At 33.6% G+C, this 20,776-nt stretch overlaps 1 protein-coding gene across 1 annotated transcript; it reads left to right on the top strand.

Moving 5' to 3' along the window:
• Nucleotides 1–17,132: 17,132 nt before the first annotated feature.
• LOC140893120 (small ribosomal subunit protein uS17-like) lies at nt 17,133–18,980 on the top strand. Its single transcript, XM_073302187.1, has 6 exons — nt 17,133–17,261; nt 17,349–17,389; nt 17,485–17,585; nt 18,230–18,374; nt 18,454–18,543; nt 18,634–18,980. The coding sequence occupies exons 1-6, from the start codon at nt 17,250–17,252 to the stop codon at nt 18,722–18,724; spliced, it is 480 nt and encodes a 159-aa protein (XP_073158288.1). The 5' UTR covers nt 17,133–17,249; the 3' UTR covers nt 18,725–18,980.
• The last annotated feature ends 1,796 nt before the right edge of the window (nt 18,981–20,776 follow it).

Below are 20,776 nucleotides of genomic sequence, written 5' to 3'. Positions count from 1 at the left end.
CCAATCACGATCAATATCAGGATGTTACAAAGATTGTGTGTTAATTTCAGGCCAATCCAACGGATGGATTGTGAGATTCGAATTTTTGAAAAGTAATGCTCAGAACAAAAGCGAAAACGTGATTTTGCGACTTTCGAGATTTACTGGAAATGTTTGACTCGTTAGAATCAAATCTTCACCGTTCAGATTGAAGATCCAGATGTTTTAAAGCTTCAGTTTAAATGTTAGATCAATCCAACGGTTAGATTGGAAGATATGATTTTTCCACAAAAGCTGCTCAGTGCTGGAAAAAGAAGGCAGCGGCGCCTACACTTTGTCTCTACTCCTTGGCTTCCCAATAAACGCTCCAAGCACACAAATTCAAATTCAAATCTTTGCCAACTATAAATAGAGGCTTGCCAAGACCATTTAGAGACATTCCAACTCATCTCTTCTCTCCTTTGCAAGCAATTTCTCACTATCAAAGTGTTTGTGTGATATATTTGAGAGTGTTTGTAAAAATAGTTTGTGAGTTGGTTGTGCTATTGTTGTAAACACTTGAGTGTGAAGCCAAGTGTGTTGTGCTATCGTTGTAAGCACTTGAGTGTGAAGCCAAGTGTTGTGTTGAGGCTATCCTTGGAGCCCTTAAGGCCAAGAGTGTTGAGTTGTATCGGCGCGGTGATCGTGTCAAGTTGTAAGGCTATCCTTGGAGCCATCAAGGCCAAGACGTTCGAAGTGCTAGTGGATCCTTGGTTAATCGACTTAACCAAGAAGGGGAGACGTAGACGATTTATCGTCGAACTTCCATAAACATCTCTTATCCCTTTTACTGCTTTATTTACATTACGTATTTATTTACCGCACTTATTTATTTGATTGCTTAAGTCTTCCGCTTGCGTACTTGCATAATTATTTTAAATTGCTAAAGTTGCCAATAGAACCTAAATCCCCCCCCCCCCCATTAGGTTCTAACAAGTGGTATCAGAGCCATTTGAAAATACTTTTCAAATCCTTTTTATGGCAAACCTAGCGAGTGATTATGCTCAAGGGCAATCTACTAATCGTCCTCCTCTTTTTAATGGCATAAACTACGGGTATTGGAAAAATCGTATGTCCCTATATATCCAATCCGTAGACTATGACCTATGGAAAGTGACGGTGAAAGGTCCCTATACACCTATGAAAATAGTTGATGAGGTTGAAATTCCTAAGGGAATGGATGACTTTTCAAAAGAGGACATGAAATTAATTTCGCAAAATGCTAAAGCTATGAATATCTTGCATTGTTCCTTAGATATGAACGGGTACAACCGGATATCGATGTGCTCATCTGCTAAAGAGATATGGGACAAGCTAGAGATATGTCACGAAGGCACCAACCAAGTGAAAGAAACAAAGATCGACTTACTCCAACTCAAATACGAAACATTTGAGATGGAATCCAACGAAGATGTTGACACCATGTTCCGAAGGCTTACTCAAATCATCAATGAGTTAGCACAATTGGGAGAACAATATCCTACCAAGCAAGTTTGGAGGAGAGCTCTTCGTGCCCTACCAAAAGAATGGGATGCAAAGAGAACCGCCATCATCGAATCCAACAAAGGGGACACTGCCGCCTATGATCTTGATCAACTACATGGGACCCTAAAAACCCATGAGTTAGAAGTGTCCACAAGAAAAGAATCAAAGAAAGAAGATGTCAAGCACAAAGGGATAGCCTTGACTACACAAGTCGAAGAAGATGACGATGATGACATGGCTCTCTTCGCAAGAAAATTCAAGAAATTCATGCGAGGAAACAAATTCAAAAAGGACAAGAAACCTGAGAAAGAAGTGACCTGCTACAACTGTCAACAACAAGGTCACTACGCCAATGAATGCCGACTCAAGAAGAAAGTGGACAAAGGAAAGAAGAAAGCCCTACTAGCTACCTGGAGTGATAGCGACGACGACGACGAGGAAGCAAACTTCTGCTTAATGGCTAAAAGTGATGACATCGTCTCTGACGACGATGACGAGGTACCTACTTACGATGAACTCTTACATGCTTATAAAGATATGTTTGATATGGTTAAGGTTCTTAGAAAAGAGAATAGAAATCTTAAAAAGGAATTAGAAACTAAGGAGCATGATAACCTTAGACTTAAGGATGACTTAGATCACTTAGAAAAATCTTTCGATAAATTCAATGTGAGTAGCAATAAATTGAACAACCTACTTAGCATGCAGAAATGTAGCTTTGATAAGGGAGGAATAGGCTATGGTAAAAAGTCTATAGACTTTGCTAGTCTAATAGCTAAAGCTAAAATGAGATCAACCCCTACTTGTTCTTATTGTTGCAAATCTGGTCATGTTAGACATAAATGCAGATCATTGAAATATCAATATGTTCAAAAGAGCTATATGAAATGGAGGCCTAAGAGTACTTAACAACTCATTAGTCGGCATTATGAGATCAAAATCTAAGGGAGTTCAATATAGACCGGCTTAAAAATGCCTTGACTTGCGGCTGGTCTCCCTGTTGAACGTTGCTCTGTCCAAGGAAATAGGTTTTTAAAGTGGCCATATGCCCTACCTACTACTGGGAGCACTCTTGGAAAGTGGCGATGATGTTGCTATGAGAGACTGAACTCTTAGAAGTCTATTTTGTATCTCTCTTTTCTAACATTGTGGACCCAAAAGAACTAAAGGGTACCAAAATCAATTATTTTCAGGGAAACAAGAAAAATGCTCTCCCTAGCATATGGTATCTAGACAGTGGATGTTCTAGACATATGACGGGGAACAAGGATCTTTTTCAATCAATCAAACCAAAGGAGAAGGGGACTGTCACCTTTGGAGACAACAACAAAGGAGTAATTGAAGGCATCGGCTCAATAGGTATATCTAATTCTTGTCTAATTGATGATGTACTCCTAGTGAAAGGACTTAAGCATAATCTACTAAGCATAAGTCAATTGTGCGATAGAGGTTATGAAGTCAAATTCACTCCCCAACACTGCACTGTATCATTTATTAGTGACAAATCCATAAATTTCAAAGGATATAGAAGTGAGAACGTTTACAAGGTCTCTTTAAATAATTTATCTTTATCAAATATAAAAAGCCTTGTATCCGTGAATGTTGATGACAACATTCTTTGGCATAGACGATTGGGTCATGTTGGTCCTAGTACCATCGAAAAACTTTTAAAACTTGACTTAGTCGTTGGTATGCCAAAACTTGATTTGAAACTTGATTCTGTTTGTGATGCGTGTCAATTTGGCAAACATACAAGGGAATATTTTAAAAGCAAAAATTTTGTATCCACTTCTATGCCCCTTAAACTTCTCCACCTAGATCTATGTGGTCCCTCGAGGAACGCTAGTTTAGGAGGAAAGCTTTATGCGTTTGTCATTGTAGATGATTTTTCACGTTACACGTGGACATTGTTTTTAGCTCACAAAAATGATGTCTTTGAGTATTTTAAAACTTTTGCTAAACGAGTTGAGAATGAGAAAAATCTTTCAATAAAACAGATCCGTAGTGACCACGGAACTGAATTTCAAAATGAGAATTTTTCAAACTTTTGTATAGAAAAAGGCATCGGTCACAATTTTTCTTGTCCTAGGACTCCTCAACAAAACGGGGTCGTTGAGAGGAAAAATAGGACACTAGTAGAGATTGCAAGGACCATGTTATGTGAGCATTCTCTACCAAAATATTTTTGGGCTGAAGCAATGAACACTGCCTGTTACATCATCAATCGCGTATCAATAAGGCCAATTCTCAAGAAAACTCCATACGAGTTATGGAGGGAGAGAAAGCCTAACATTTCATTCTTTCGGGCTTTTGGTTCTAAGTGCTTCATTCACAACAATGGTAAGGACAACCTTGGCAAATTTGATGCCAAATCCGATAAAGGTATTTTTCTTGGGTATTCTACTACAAGTAAGGCTTATAGAGTATTCAATAAGCGCACCTTACTTGTTGAAGAATCAATGCATGTTATATTTGATGAATCTTTGTTAAATATTTCTCGCACTAACAATGATGATATAGAAATACTTGAAGAAGAGATGGTTTTCTCAAGCTTAAATGATATAGATGCTACAGTTGAGGAAACACCACTTCCTAAGGAATGGACACATCACAAAGATCATCCTAAAGATCTGATAATTGGAAGTCCATCAAAGGGAGTATCTACTCGCTCTTCTCTCAATAATATTTGTAATCATCTTGCTTTTGTTTCTCATGTTGAGCCAAAATGTGTTGATGATGCTTTACTTGATGATTCCTGGATTATTGCTATGCAAGATGAGTTAAATGAATTTAAACGCAATAATGTTTGGGATCTTGTTTCTAGGCCGCATGATAGACCTGTGATAGGTACTAAATGGGTGTTTAGAAATAAACTTGATGAGCATGGCACCATCACTAGAAACAAGGCTAGGCTCGTAGCTAAAGGATATAGTCAAGAAGAAGGCATTGATTATGATGAGACTTATGCTCCTGTTGCCCGTCTTGAATCCATTCGTATGTTACTTGCTTTTGCATGCTCTAGAAATTTTAAATTATTTCAGATGGATGTTAAAAGTGCTTTCTTGAATGGTGATTTGAAAGAAGAGGTCTATATTGAACAACCTAATGGCTTTGTTGATAATTTGTTATCTGATCACGTATATAGACTCAACAAAGCTTTGTATGGATTGAAACAAGCTCCTCGAGCTTGGTATGAAAAACTCTCTTCTTTCCTTATTACCAATGGCTTTACTAGAGGAATTGTTGATATTACTTTGTTTACCAAACATGACAAAGATGATTTATTAATTGTGCAAATTTATGTTGATGACATAATTTTTGGTTCTACTAATGAAACTCTTTGTCAAGAATTCTCTAAGTTGATGCAGGAACACTTCGAGATGAGTATGATGGGGGAACTTAACTATTTCCTCGGATTACAAATCAAACAGTGCAAGGATGAGTTCTTTGTGAACCAAAGCAAATACATCAAGGAGATTCTAAAGAAGTTTGGAATGGAGAACACAAAATCATCATCCACACCGATGAGCACAGCAATCAGACTCGACAAGGATGAAAATGGTAAAACTGTAGATCAATCTTCCTTTCGTAGTATGATTGGCTCCTTATTATATGCTACTGCTAGTAGACCGGACATTATGTTTAGTGTTTGCTTGTGTGCACGATTTCAATCATGTCCAAAGGAATCACATTTGTTCGCCTTAAAACGCATTTTCAAATATCTTTCAAATACTCCAAATCTCGGCTTGTGGTATTCGAAAAATTCTTTCTTTGATTTAAAATCTTATTGCGATGCCGACTTTGGTGGATATAAGGTGGACCGGAAAAGCACTAGTGGAACCTGTTTCTTTTTAGGAAACTTTTTGGTTTCTTGGTTTTCCAAAAAGCAAAACTGTGTTGCGTTATCAACGACCGAAGCCGAATATATGGCTGCCGGTAGTTGTTGTGCGCAAATTCTTTGGATGAAGCATCAATTGCTCGACTATGGCGTCTCTTTTTCAAAAATCCCTATTTTCTGTGACAACACTAGCGCCATATGTCTTACAAAGAATCCGATTCAACATTCGCGCACCAAACATATTGGCATTCGTCATCATTTTATTCGTGACCACATCGAACGAAATGAAGTTGAACTTCAATATGTTGACACTAAAGATCAAATTGCCGATATTTTTACAAAACCACTAGATGAAAATACTTTTATTCGTTTGCGTGGTGAACTTGGCATGATTGAGTTGTAATCACTTGTGGACATAAATAAATTTAATGTCATATTAAGGGGGAGCTTAATATAAAATTTGAGCAACTTAATTTTGGATAATACAAATTAATTGTATTTATTCAAAGTTATAAAGCTCACATTTTATGTGAAATTTATGTGTTGCTTTTTAGAAATCATATTTAATTATCATGTTTTGTATTTATTTTTCCAGTCTTTTTGATTATCACAAAAAGGGGGAGAATTAGTTTGGTTAAATACTTTAACTAAGGGGGAGAGTTAGTTTGCTTAAATGCATAGAGAATAAAAAAATTGGTTATTTGATAAACAAACTCTTCTTAACTAATTGTTTAATTTAGGAGGAGTTTTATTCATGCAATTATATTGTGCAAATTTAAATTATTTATTTAATATTGTACATTTATTTCTCATATTTAACCAAGTTTTGTGATCATCAAAAAGGGGGAGATTGTTACGCCTTAAACGCATACAAATCTCGTGTTATGAGATTAATGTTTTTAATGCATTAACAAATCTCATATTATTATGTTTTGATGATTACAAAACTCGGTTAATTGTTACTAACCATTTAAAGTGAGACTTTGCAGATTAGATCATATTAACAATCAAATTCTTGGAAGTTACTTTGAAGTTGTAAAAGAAATGGACAAGGACAAGCCAATATTATAAAGCAGAAACTTGCAAAATTCACCGGGCACTTTTCGGTCATCCAAATCAGATCTCCAACAATGAAAATCAAGATCAGGATGTTCTCAAGCTTCTCTCCAAATTTCATAGCAATCCAACGGCTGGATATGGAGATATGAGTTTTTTTAACAAAGCTGCACAGTACTTACTTCTGCAAGGAATGAACTATGAAGACTCAAATTCAGAAAATAACTGGGAATGCTTCGGTTATTAAAATCCGATCTCCACCGATCACATGGATTTCTATGATGTTTTAAAGTTTGTATCCAAATTTCAAATCAATCCAACGGCTGGATATGGAGTTATGATTTTTGCAAATATGTTGAACAGTAGCTATTTCTGCAAGGAGCTAACTGCTAAAGTATCGGATTCAGAAGACTACTGGAATCGATGGAGGCATCCAAATCCAATCTCCACCAATCACGATCAATATCAGGATGTTACAAAGATTTTGTGTTAATTTCAGGCCAATCCAACGGATGGATTGTGAGATTCGAATTTTTGAAAAGTAATGCTCAGAACAAAAGCGAAAACGTGATTTTGCGACTTTCGAGATTTACTGGAAATGTTTGACTCGTTAGAATCAAATCTTCACCGTTCAGATTGAAGATCCAGATGATTTAAAGCTTCAGTTTAAATGTCAGATCAATCCAACGGTTAGATTGGAAGATATGATTTTTCCACAAAAGCTGCTCAGTGCTGGAAAAAGAAGGCAGCGGCGCCTACACTTTGTCTCTACTCCTTGGCTTCCCAATAAACGCTCCAAGCACACAAATTCAAATTCAAATCTTTGCCAACTATAAATAGAGGCTTGCCAAGACCATTTAGAGACATCCCAACTCATCTCTTCTCTCCTTTGCAAGCAATTTCTCACTATCAAAGTGTTTGTGTGATATATTTGAGAGTGTTTGTAAAAATAGTTTGTGAGTTGGTTGTGCTATTGTTGTAAACACTTGAGTGTGAAGCCAAGTGTGTTGTGCTATCGTTGTAAGCACTTGAGTGTGAAGCCAAGTGTTGTGTTGAGGCTATCCTTGGAGCCCTTAAGGCCAAGAGTGTTGAGTTGTATCGGCGCGGTGATCGTGTCAAGTTGTAAGGCTATCCTTGGAGCCATCAAGGCCAAGACGTTCGAAGTGCTAGTGGATCCTTGGTTAATCGACTTAACCAAGAAGGGGAGACGTAGACGATTTATCGTCGAACTTCCATAAACATCTCTTATCCCTTTTACTGCTTTATTTACATTACGTATTTATTTACCGCACTTATTTATTTGATTGCTTAAGTCTTCCGCTTGCGTACTTGCATAATTATTTTAAATTGCTAAAGTTGCCAATAGAACCTAAATCCCCCCCCATTAGGTTCTAAGAAGTATAATGTTCTGCAGATAATGTAACGATTTATAATATACGAAAATAGGTTTAGAATAAACCTATATTAAAAAAATTATTTTAATTTAGAAAAATTTATGTTATTTGAATTTTTTTTAAATAATATTTATGGGTAGAAGATATGACGGAGATTTATAAAAATATACAAGGATATTTTGGAGAGATAAAATGTTCAAATTAGATATTTTCTTTAAAAAACGGCCCTTAATTTTTTAAAAAATATCTTATAATCTTTTTGAAATTGTTTTGCCAAAATAAAAATAAAGGGCATATAAGGTCCAAAACAATTTATAACCTGTTTTGTAAAATTTATAAGCTCAACTAAACACCCTTTAAATAAATACTCGATAAGTAATAACTCCTTTAAAATAAAATTTTGTCTAGTCCCGACTTGGGCCAGTTTATTGATTCAAGAATTTCGTTAAATTAATAAGATAATAAATTTTTGAAAGAGATTTATATAAATACATGCTCCCGTCAATATCCTAAATCAATAATTCTCTAAAATTACAAAATATAATCAGGACAAGTTAGTAAAATGTGATTCTATATTGTTTTTTTTTTAATTCAAATCTAATTGAAACGAGTTTCTAATTGAATTCATCTCTAACTATTTTTATCGCATCCAAAAGTTATAGTGTCGCATTATCGGACTGTGACGAAAAATTCTGAAGAGTTTTTTTCTCTGTGAATGCTTTTTTTTTTGTGTAACTGGTTCCAAAATATTACAGTGACCCGTCCCGTGATTACTAAGAGTCAAAGCTTAAGCATACAATATAACTTAATAAACAATAATCAAAATAAGTCAGCGAAAACTTAATCAATTCAACTAAAAACTAAAGGCATGAATACAACCGGTTCCAAAACAATAACTGATAAATGTTATACAACCCAATCGAAGATAATACTAAACTCCACAAAGAAAAACATGGTACAGTACAATCCACCTTGCTCCTGCTCAACAACCGCAACCTCTCGATCCGTTCAACCTAAGTCCTGCCCGTGGAATAGGGTGTCCAAAACCAAAACCGAGGGTGTGAACTAACAAACGCTCAACATGAAAGTACGAGTATACTCATTCTATGAATGTTAAATAAAAATGATCGAGTACCGGAAATCTATCATGATAAAGGAACACTGCTCAGTCTATAGGCGTCATGGTATGTAGCACGCTGAGCCGTCGTAGCAGGAGGTGTCTCTCATACCATAAGTCGTGGGCATAACCGGATCCAGAACCATGACATCCATCCAATAAAATATCATGAGGCTGAGTGATCCCTCTACATGTAGTATCAAGGTATATTCTCAACGTGATAATGCATGCAACATAATAATCGTGATATAATAGATGCAGATAGGTTATGCCATATAAATCATGCAAACATAGAACATGTATACTCAACTAGGATATGTCGGATAGTACGTCTGTACCTCATAAAAATAACCTAGCGATAACGACACTCTAGTCCAAGTCTATAAGCAGACAATCATCGTATCAATAAACATCTACTAAAAGCCTAAACTAGAATAATAGCTACTCGCTGATGCTAATTAGATTCTAGCGCTATACCTGCATCCGTAGTCAGTTCGTTGATGGTGATGACCTCAAAACTTAGGCACAACTACGCTGCGATCCTCGTAACGCCTCACTATCGAATGGTCCTCAAAATAATGCCCAGAAATATGCCTAAAACTGACCAGGACATCCCAAAATTGAGAGAGAAACTGAAGAAATGAGTGAGGGAAATGGCTGCCTCGAGCCCCTATTTATAGAAATCGACCGGAACGTCCAATCTCAGGTTCGGAGCTTTTGAACACACTTCAGAACTACCGATAGTCCTTCCGAATCCCTCATCCAAATGGGTGTCTTTGATTGTACAACACATTGCCGCCGACACAGTTCGGATCCACCGAACTCTAGTTCGATACTTTTGAACTCTGTCAAGTCCATTCACCCAATAAAAACTCATACTTTGTCTGGGTTTAGTACATGCCGTCCGTAGGGCACTACCCTGCGGGTGACGTGTAACCCCATGATTTGTCAAAATTAGTGGGTCCCATGTACGTCCCACTGATTTTAACCAATCATAAACCGCCACGTCACCCGCAAGGCACTACCCTGCGGGTAGCATCGACTCAACCCTCTGTGTGACTGTCACAAGATTGAAGGTTCCATCTCCAATTCAGAGATTTCAAACTGCTCAGTACTATCGATTACTAGCTCTGGCTTCCGAACCAGTTTGGTGCGTCTGAACTGTTCCAACACTTGAAGCCCTTGGTACCATTTTTTGATCGTTCTAAATCCGATTATCAATACTTAAATTCAAATTAGAATCCCTTATTCATGTTTAGACAATAGATTAGCTTGATTAATAGTCGGACTACTACAAATATTCTCTCATCATCAACTTCATAATCAATGTGATTTTCAATTGCATTAGATGTAAATTTTTTTCTAATTTTTGCACTTGTTAACACATCCATTTTTACCTCGATAATATGGAAACATTTTTTAGTGAATAATATAGAAACTACTACTGCTACATCAATTTAATTATTACATATTAATTAGATCGAAAATTTAGTCTTCAAAATAATAAATTATTAATTTATTTATTAATTAATACTTTGAAAATTAATAAAATTTCATGGTCACGACATTATTAATTTATAGAGATTTTATTATTCCTAATATATTGTTTTTTTGCAACTATATATAAAAGAATTTTATGTTATTTTCATGACAATAGAACCTGTCCTCTTTCTCCTTCGATAATACTAGGTAAACCTCAAATTAGTGGAGATGTTAGTATTGAAGAATTTGATTGTTCACAACTACCGGTAGATCGTAGACTAATAACTCGAGTTTGTTCTTATAACGTTAACATTAGGGATCAAGTTCGAAGAACATATCTGCAAAAATTTCCATGTCAACCTTCAGGTTATGAATTTTAAAAATAAAATTTTGGAACAAGCCAATTTATATGGTTTGATACTTCAAAGTAATTTAGTGATTGGTTTGAGTATAGTATAGAAAAAGATGCAGTGTATTGTTTTGTATTGTTATCCCTTCAAGACAACAAAGGAAAAACAAGAAGGAGAAGAGGCTTTCGTTAGCGAAAGATTCACAAATTGAAAGAATACAAATAGATTAAATATTCATATTGACCAACATGACAGTGAACAACATAAAACCCAAATAAATTGTGAAGCTTTGATGAATCAAGATGAGCACATTCAACCACTTTTGCACAAACAGTTAAAGAAAATGCGGAACAATTAATTATCATATCTGTATCAATGCTTCGACTGATTGTCTCAAAGCTCTGTTGTGACAAGGGCATTCATTTTGGGGTCATGTAGAAACTGAATGTTCTCTTAATCATGCTAAATTTCTTATTCAACTGGAATTTTTAGGTGCTCATAATAAAGTTATTAATGATGTGATACTGAAAAATTTGCAATTTAACATCACATGATATAAAAAAATAGTGAGTGTCTGGATTAATATTATCATGAGAGATGTTGGTTACTCACTGCAGTGTTCTCAAAATTGGATTGAACCGGTCGGTTCAACCGGTTCGACCGAGAACCGGTCACTGGTTCGGTCCGGAACACTCCCAAAAATCATTTTAATGGTTGAACCGCTCAAAACAGGTCAAGAACGGGTCAAACCGGTCGAACCGATAAAAAAACCGGCTCCAAGAACGGGCCAAGAACTGGTTCAACCGGTATTTCGAATTTTTGTTTGAAAAATTAATTTTAATTTTAAAATCTTAATTTAATATTTTATTATATATACATGATTATTGAAATTTGTACATCGTTAAAAATATTGTTTTAGTATTATTAGAGGTTTTTTAATTAATTTATTTATTTTTAAAAATATATATAACTATAATTAATATTTTGAATATATTTACATCGTTATTTATTTTTGAAACTAGTATAAATTTTTTTTTGTCTATTTATATACATCTTTTAGGTTTTTAAATTTTAAAATATATTATTAATTTTATTATATTATATTATATAAAAGGTTTTTTGATCCGATCGTCCGGCTAAAACGGTCCGATCGATTGGACCATTTTTTCAAAGTAGACTGGTTCGATCACCAGTCTGATTATGAAAACATTGATTCATTGCCCTCTATTTAGTTGATGAATCCCGTGATGGGGTCTACATATTGCGACAGACCTTCTTCCTGATATTCTGTAGGAAATTCGGGTCCAAGATTTTGATTTGCGAGGAAATATTCTTGATCATGACTAAGAAAAATGTGATCCACTTGTATGTTTTCGGATTCCCAACTCCTGTTCTGAGACCGTGAAGACGACGGAACATCTGGATTGGTATTTGAAAAATTTGGATGAATATACTCTTCTCCGTGAAGATGCCAATTGTAATAGTTCGGTACAAAACCATATCGACTTAAGTGCGCCTTCACTTTGTTGTCATCTAAGAATACTTTATTCTGGCACTTTTTGTGGTTGCAAGGACAACGTACTTTAGCCGCTAATAAACATTCAACATGACTAAGAGCAAATACTATGAATTCCTCTACACCATTAATATACTCCTCATTCATATAACCATTTTGCAGTCTACAATACATCCATCATTTGTCCGTGTGATTCATATTTTTCTACAATAAACAAAGGAAGGTGATATTCATTAATGCTTACAATTATATTAATAATTATATAATATATATATATATATATATATATATATATATATATATATATTCATTAATCGTTACCATTATATTATCCTAGTCTTATTCCATAGTTGTATTTTTTTACAAATAGTCTTGTTTTATAAATTATAAAATATTATAGCTTTGATAAAATTTAATATATATATCATGCCAAAAATAAAAGTTTTTAATTTAAATTTAAATATGATAGAATTTTTTATTACCATAAATATCAATTGACAATTGCATGATAAAATATATAATGCTCGTAAAAATGAATTACTTAACAATAAATTAATAAAATATTATTAATCAATATCATTACGTTAAATATATTTGATAAATGCAATTCAAACAAATTTTTTTTATTAAAAAAACAATTCAATCATCTAAATCAGTTATAAAAAATTAATAATGATAACTAGTTGTTTCAAAATGAGAAACATATATACTTCATGTTCATTGTAGAACATTTGGGTTTGCCATAATATAAGATTATATATATATTTTTTATAAAAAAAGATTATATATATATATATATATATAATCTTTTTTTATAAAAAATATATATATAATCTTATATTATGGCAAACCTATATATATATATATATATATATATATATATATATATATATATATATATATATATATATATATATATATATATAATATATATATATATATATAATCAACATGAAATCATTAATGTAAATAATTCACTAGATAATTAAATCAAAGAAAAATACAAATTCATCATGAATTAATATATCAAATAATGCTATGTCTCGAATCTCTCTTATATCAATATTTCGTTTCGTCTCATTGTAACATCGAGAATATGCGTAGGTTCATTTGATTTTATGTTCCAATTATATAGTAATTAACATGCTCGAAATTATAAATTTTATAAAAATTATTTTGTGTAAATTTAATTAGCTTTTGACCACACACACATATATGTATACATGATGGAATAACTTCAAGATTAAATTACAAGTATACAAAGATAATTAATGACGTACGGGTGTAGTCAATTGGGGCTAGCTAAGCATTTCATGATAGGAATTAAAGAAAATTTAAAGATATTTGATCTTTAAACTTTGGTTTAAATCTACAAAAATAAAAGCTGAATTTATACTTACTTCACCGGATTAATAAGCCGCAAATAATTTTATAAGAACGGACGATGACTTCCGAAATTGGGTTCGACGGAACAAGTAAAAAAAAAAAAAAAGGTACTGGAAGAATTTCCCAAACACGAGGATTTCGGATCTACTCCCCGATTTAAATTTTGATTGAGGACAAAGAAATTATTGGCGGTCAAAAGTAGTGAAATTTTGAAGAAATAAAAGGAAGGAAGACGTACGTCTGGATCGAAAAGATAGTGTCTACACATATATTGTGGCAATGAATTCTTCTTCTGTACCCAGAGGGGCCATTCTATGCTGCACCGGTGTCTACACATATAATTAACATGTAAATGTGGCAATGAATTCTTCTTCTGTATTATTTTTATCCTTGGATTCTTTGGTACCCGACTTTGTATTTTTTTTACGATATACTACAACAATAATGACAATATTTTTATTTTATTTTATTGGTTTAGTGACTCCCTTGTGTTAACACTTAACATCAACAAGGATGTTCTGTAAAAAAAACGTCAAGAAGGATGAATTACTTCATTACCTATCATATCAGTTTTAAAATTCTTTTAATGGTTATTTAATTAGATAAATGTTACCTCGATCCTTTTTAATTTTTTTTATCATTTGATAGATATTTATTTAAAAAAACATCATTTCTTAAATTTTTATTTCATAATTTAATTTTTATTTTTATTTTTGTTTTCATTAAAAAAAATATTGTATAAGCACACAATACATACATACGAGTATTAATTAATACTAGTAGTTGGGCGTGTGAAATGTAATATATAAATATTGGATATCAATACCTTGACATTAATTCTACTGACATGAAATTCAAATTTGTAAATAATTAAAAAATTTCAAAACTCGTTTCTCTTTTTCAACATTTAAGTTAATTCTATGCAAAAGCATCCATCAAATTTTAATCTATGAAATACAGATTTAGAAGTTGTTGACCGAATAAATCTAAAACAAAAAACATATTTAGTCAATTATAATCTTATCGTTCCAAAAATAGTAGCATATATACTTAAAAAAATCGGGAAAACGTTCGTCGAACCTTTATATTGAAATTGAAAGTTCTGAATTAACCTGACAAGGTGGAAAACAATCAAAAATCAATAACAAACTCATGCATGCATTATATATCTTCACATTTTTTAATAGTCCAAACAAAACAAACACCAAAGGCATATTCAAGTTTCTATCTGAAACATGTTTGACAGAAAGGGAAACAAACATTTTGTCAGACATATTGTAGGCAGAAATTAAGTGAAGTGTACATCAAATGTAATATTAAAACAACATAACTCTTCTACCAAAAAGCGGAAAAAAACATGAATCATATGACATTTAGCCATTGTAGTTGGATGTCATCATTGATTCCTACCGTGAATGGTTGAAATAATTAGAAATAGAGAACATGAAATGCTGTGCGGAGTCAATTTAAATTTTTTTTTTCAAATTCGCTCACCAATTATAGTTATTACTGCATATAGAAGATAATGAACGTGGAAGGAAAGGAAGTGGCAAACGTGAGATTGAATGAAGGAAAATAAATTCAAATTCCAAATGAACTAACATTATAGGTTAAGGAAATAAGGGCGTGCGGGAAAAGTTTGAAACAATATTACTATTACCATTAAACCCGTAAACTGAATTTTATGTAACAGAAGATTTAAGGGCAAAGTTGGCAAAATATATTTTGGTGTAGCGCGACAAACCAAAATCAGTTTTTATCATAAGCTCAACTTTAATAAAATAGAAAAGATTTAAAACACGATCAATTTGACATCTGCCACCGTAATCTTTTAACAACTTGGAATTATATTTTAATTTAATCCTCCTTAGTTCTTACTAGGGGTGGAATCGGGTCGGGACCCGTCCCGAAACCCCCTTACCCAATTTTCGTCCCGATAGAAATTGAGATATTTTTTTCTCCCGAACCAGCACCCGAGAAGTGTCGGGACCCGAATATTCGGGATTCCGTCGGGTCGGGAGAGGGTAATCCCGAATAATATTTTTTAAAAAAAAAAAATTCTATGTAAATATTTTTTTAAAAAAAATTATGAAAAAATTCAAATAATTTCTTAATACATTACAAATAAATTAAAATTTCTTTATATATAACAACTAAAAAACTAAAACATTTTTTTAGTACATTACAAATAAACTAAAACAACAACTTGATTAATAAAAAAACATATAATTATTCATAATAATAAAAAAACAAAATAAAAATTTATAACTCAATTGTCTCAACGTTAATATTAAAATAGATAAATATAAAAAAAATTATATGGTATATAATTATAAAACATTAATATTAAAACATAAAATTAAAAAAAATTATTTTTTAATTAAAAAATATTATTTTTATATTCGAATCGGGTCGGAAATCCCGTCGGGAAGAGTTGCCTATCCCGATCCCGATCCTGAAATTGATCGGGTCGGAAAAAATCCCGACCACTCGGGTCGGAAAAAGTTCGGGACAGGAAAAATTCGGGACGAGAATCGGGACGAGTCGGGATTTATGTAAAATTTGCCACCCTAGTTCTTACCTTCATAATCTTCATAGTACTATAAAATAAAGTTGAAATTACCATATACTAATTTTTCTATTAATTTAGTGAAACACTTATTTTAAAAATTACAATTATATCTTTATTATATAACTTTACCGATAATTTTTTTCCTTGAAATAATATTTTTAAAATATTTTAATCATCTCGTTGTGGGTCGAGATAATCAATGCACGATTTGTAAATCCTCTTGTGACGAATATTGAGTGCACGTATGTGTATAGGGCAAATCCATTTTTTCTCCCGTCCCAAATATAGTTTAATTTTCATCTTTAATGTTATACCTTTTTTTTGTGGTCAATTTACCCATATTAAATTAAATCATTAACTACTTATATAATTATGTTATTCTATTAAAATCTTCATTAAATAAGGGTAAAATGAGAAATTTTATTCTAAAATTTATTTTCTCAAACACTTTTTTAATTTGAAAACACACACTTGCCTATATCAATGGTTATGGACCGAAAGAGTATATAAAAAAAATTTAATTATAGTAAATCATTTTAAAATGTACTTTTTATTTTTATTTTTTTTAAAATAAGCATAAAAATCCAATTTTTTTATGTAAATAATGTTTCAATATTATTATCAACATTATCTGGATTATACTATCGAGGAATACTTTTTGAAACATACAAACTATGACAGTCAAATAATAATTTTAAATTATTTATCAACTATTTTATCAAAAAAACTATCTTTAAATTACATTATTTATAATTTTATAAAAAATTTCTTTAAATTTCTTAATCTTAATATAATCTTAAAAAATTTAGATATATAAAAATTTACTCTATATAATTTTAGTAATATAATTATTTATAAACGAAATTAAAACTTTTGGGCTTGTTTGAGCCCAATTTTCTGTACAGGCTGCCCGAGTCCTTTTAAGAATTAGTGATTAGGGTTTATTTCACTCATCGCCACCTCCGCCGTTCTTTCCGCCGTCGCTCTCCCAGTTCTCACTTTCTCACACCCGCAGCACGCAGGCATACGAAAACCATGGCGGAACAGGTATATTTCCAGCACGAATTGCCTCGTATCTGCCATTTTTTCCCTTTTTTGCATCACTAATTATCGGTCTGATGATTAATTTTGCAGACTGAGAAGGCATTCTTGAAGCAGCCCAAGGTTTTCCTTTGGTAACGTTTTCTCTAACGATTTTTCTTCTTCATAGTTAGATCCGTACTTTTTAAAACTTTGTAGATGGTTGTGGGTGATATTCGGGAAATTGCAGCTCGAAGAAGTCAGGAAAGGGCAAGGTACCCGGTAAAGGAGGTAACCGCTACTGGAAGAGCATCGGGCTAGGGTTCAAGACTCCTCGCGAGGCTATCGAAGGTGTCCTTTTACCCGATTGTTGCTTTTTTCACTTGTTTGTATAAATATGATGGCTCACCTCCTTTGCTAAATCATCCCCGTTTGGTAATTATTTAGCTTTAGTTCGAATATATTTATTCTAAATATTTTACTCGTTTGCTAACTGGTATTGGTATTTGGTTCTGGGATAAGCTAAGAAACCAATAAATGTCGTCCGAATTGCTTCTATTGCGGTTAAATTTCTCACTTATCGGGTGTAATTGTCTCCGAAGATTTGAGTTGTGACTGGGTAGCGAGTTCAACTTACATCTGTGAAGTAGTAAATGTACTAGTAACTATTTTGCTTTTTGTTTGCTATTGGTCCTGTTTTTGTAGATAAAATCTAAGATCCTAGGATAATTTGATTATTGTAAAAGCGCTACATTATAGTTATGCTTGTAGGTTTTGGCTATGCTCTATCAATTTGTTATGTGTCTCGGTTTCTTGTGTTGATGTTAGTCTCCACCTTTAGGCTTTAACGATTAGGTTGTATTGGCAAGGCTGCTGCCTGGTAAACAATTGCTGGTCGTTTGTCATTCAATCTGATGTTCATAAAAATTGTTTGGATCAGACAACTTTGCTTGTTTATTCTTAGTTTTGTATTAAAAAAATTTGTCTTTCTGCAGGTACGTACATTGACAAGAAATGTCCATTCACGGGAGGTGTGTCTATTAGAGGCCGTATCCTTGCCGGGACATGCCACAGTGCTAAGATGATGAGAACTATCATTGTTCGTCGGAACTACCTGCACTGGGTGAAAAAGTACCAGAGGCAAGAATAATGTTGGACCTTTTAATGATCTTACATATTTTTGTTTCTGTGGATGTGATTAATTTATGGAGTTGTTTAGGTATGAGAAGAGGCATTCAAACACACCTGCGCACATATCCCCATGCTTCCGTGTGAAAGAGGGAGACCATGTTATAATTGGCCAGTGCAGGCAAGCAACGATGTCTTCATCTTCTTCATCTACTTCTTCATCACTTGGTTGCTGTAATTTATTTGTGATGAGTTTCTTGTCCCCATGCAGGCCTTTGTCGAAGACAGTGAGGTTTAATGTTCTTAAGGTGATACCAGCTGGTTCTTCTGGTCGTGGGAAGAAGGCCTTTACTGGGATGTGATAACTGAGGACTGTTCTTATTACGATACGGAGCTATGTTTTCAAGACTTTTACTTCAGTTGATCGATCTGCCATTGTTGATTTCTCAAATTTTGTGTTGCCCATAATTGAAATCTCTCGAATTTTGTTTGGTTTCTCTGGAAAATTTGGACGATGAATTAGTATTCCAACATAGGCTGCATTCAAATTCTCATCAAAATCGTGTATTCGACAACGTTACATGTTGGAAAAGATGAAGTAGAATTGCGGTTGCTGGAGTCCTAATCGGTGTATCAACAGCGGAGTCCCAAAATCTCAAGAAAATCTTGTGGGCATTTTTTCTATTACCGGTAATATGAAAAATTAGTGAGCAAGCAACTCGGAATACCATGTAGGTAGTGTATAAGTAGAGTCCACTACCTCTCAACTCTCATTCTAAATAAAACTAACCAAACATGTAAAGTGCATAATTTCTTTCAGAGTTGGAAAGAAGTCACCAATATTTTTCCTCTAGCTATTCTCGCTCTAAACAGCAAGAGTGGCCAGTGTATCATCTTAAGAACCCCGGTTTGGAATATTAGCAGTGGCTCCATTCACCAGAGTAACCTGCCACACTACATCATAAATCATCAAAGCATAAAATGGTGACATGAAACAAAAACTCGTGACTAAAATTTTCTGTAGAGTGAAACCATAACACACTTTCCGGGTGTTGTCATATTATTTTTTGTCAACCCTCCACTCTCCAATCTTTCCATTCGTCAACTGGCCCTGAAGGATCAAGGATGTGAAACATAAATTTCTTGAATGTAAGAAAAGCTAACAAGTTTTTAAACAATGATAAGTAACAAAACAAAAAGCCTCATCGGGGCGCAGAAAATACTTGCAAAACAACTTTTTTTTTGTTTCCCTTTTTTAAAGTATAGCAACAAACAATTTTATGGAGTAATTATTACAAATGAGAGAATAAACGGTATTGAAGAATTTGATAAATGAATTTTTCACTTTGAATGAGAATATTTCCAAGAGTTTATAATTTTATATACAAGAAGTTTTAACTTCTCCTTCAACAAATTAGCTAACTAACTGATCGAATATAACTATTTCTACTGATTTTAGTTCTAATATCCCTCCTCAAGATGGATTAGATATGTTCTTGAGGGACATCTTGAACAACGAGGATAATGTTGAATGTGAAAGCGGCTTTTTGAACATGTCCGCAGACTGGAAGTTGAAGATGCGAGCGAATGGGTAGAAGTTTAATGATCCCGTTAGTGATTTTGCTTCGAATAAAGTGGCAATCAATCTCTATGTGTTAGGTGTGCTCATGAAAGACCGAATTGATGGCAAGATGCATAGCCGATTGATTGTCAAAAAAGATGTTGACTGGTGTGGGAGAATCAATCTGGAAGTCCTTGATTAAGTGTAGGAGCCATAGAATTTCACTTGTGGTACTGGCCAATGCGCGGTATTCAGCTTCGGTGGAGGATCTGGAAATCGTCACTTGTATTTTCTCGCTTATAATCTGTGCAGTATTCTTGAGAAGGCGTTTTACACAAATATAACCGTTGGATTGGGTTGAAACTTGAACAGAGTATGTACAACATAAAAAGGTACATTGTGAACGGTGAGATCAGATTATGATCTTTGTATTGGCGAAAAGAGGTTCTGAAAGATGACCTTCTAACTGTTGCAGAAATGCTTAAATTTTAGGAGCTTATAATCGAATTTTGGGAGGTGTTTTTCTGCGTTTTTGGGTGTGATTTCTCCCTTCAGCTGATATATATAGGTGGATTATAGAAGCTTGAAGGGTCAATCCATCCTAGCATTATGGCCATTATGTCTTGATATAATGATGAAATAATGGTGGTTCATGGCTCTTGGTTTTTTTGAACTGAAATTAGCCTTCATTATTGACTTTATGGCTTGTTTAACTACCCACAAAAGCCAATTTAAATGACATTTTCGAAATATTCTTTGTTTGTTGTTCAAAATCGAAATGCACGTGTCATCTCTCTTTCATGGTTGGTCCGAGTCTTCACACCGGGCAACCAAACGGGCCTTCAGGCGGTCT

Source organism: Henckelia pumila, chromosome 1, assembly GCF_033568475.1.
Source record: "Henckelia pumila isolate YLH828 chromosome 1, ASM3356847v2, whole genome shotgun sequence".
NCBI lineage: Eukaryota > Viridiplantae > Streptophyta > Magnoliopsida > Lamiales > Gesneriaceae > Henckelia > Henckelia pumila.
Note: the sequence above shows the minus strand (reverse complement) of the source record. Positions and strands in the feature narration are given on the sequence as shown.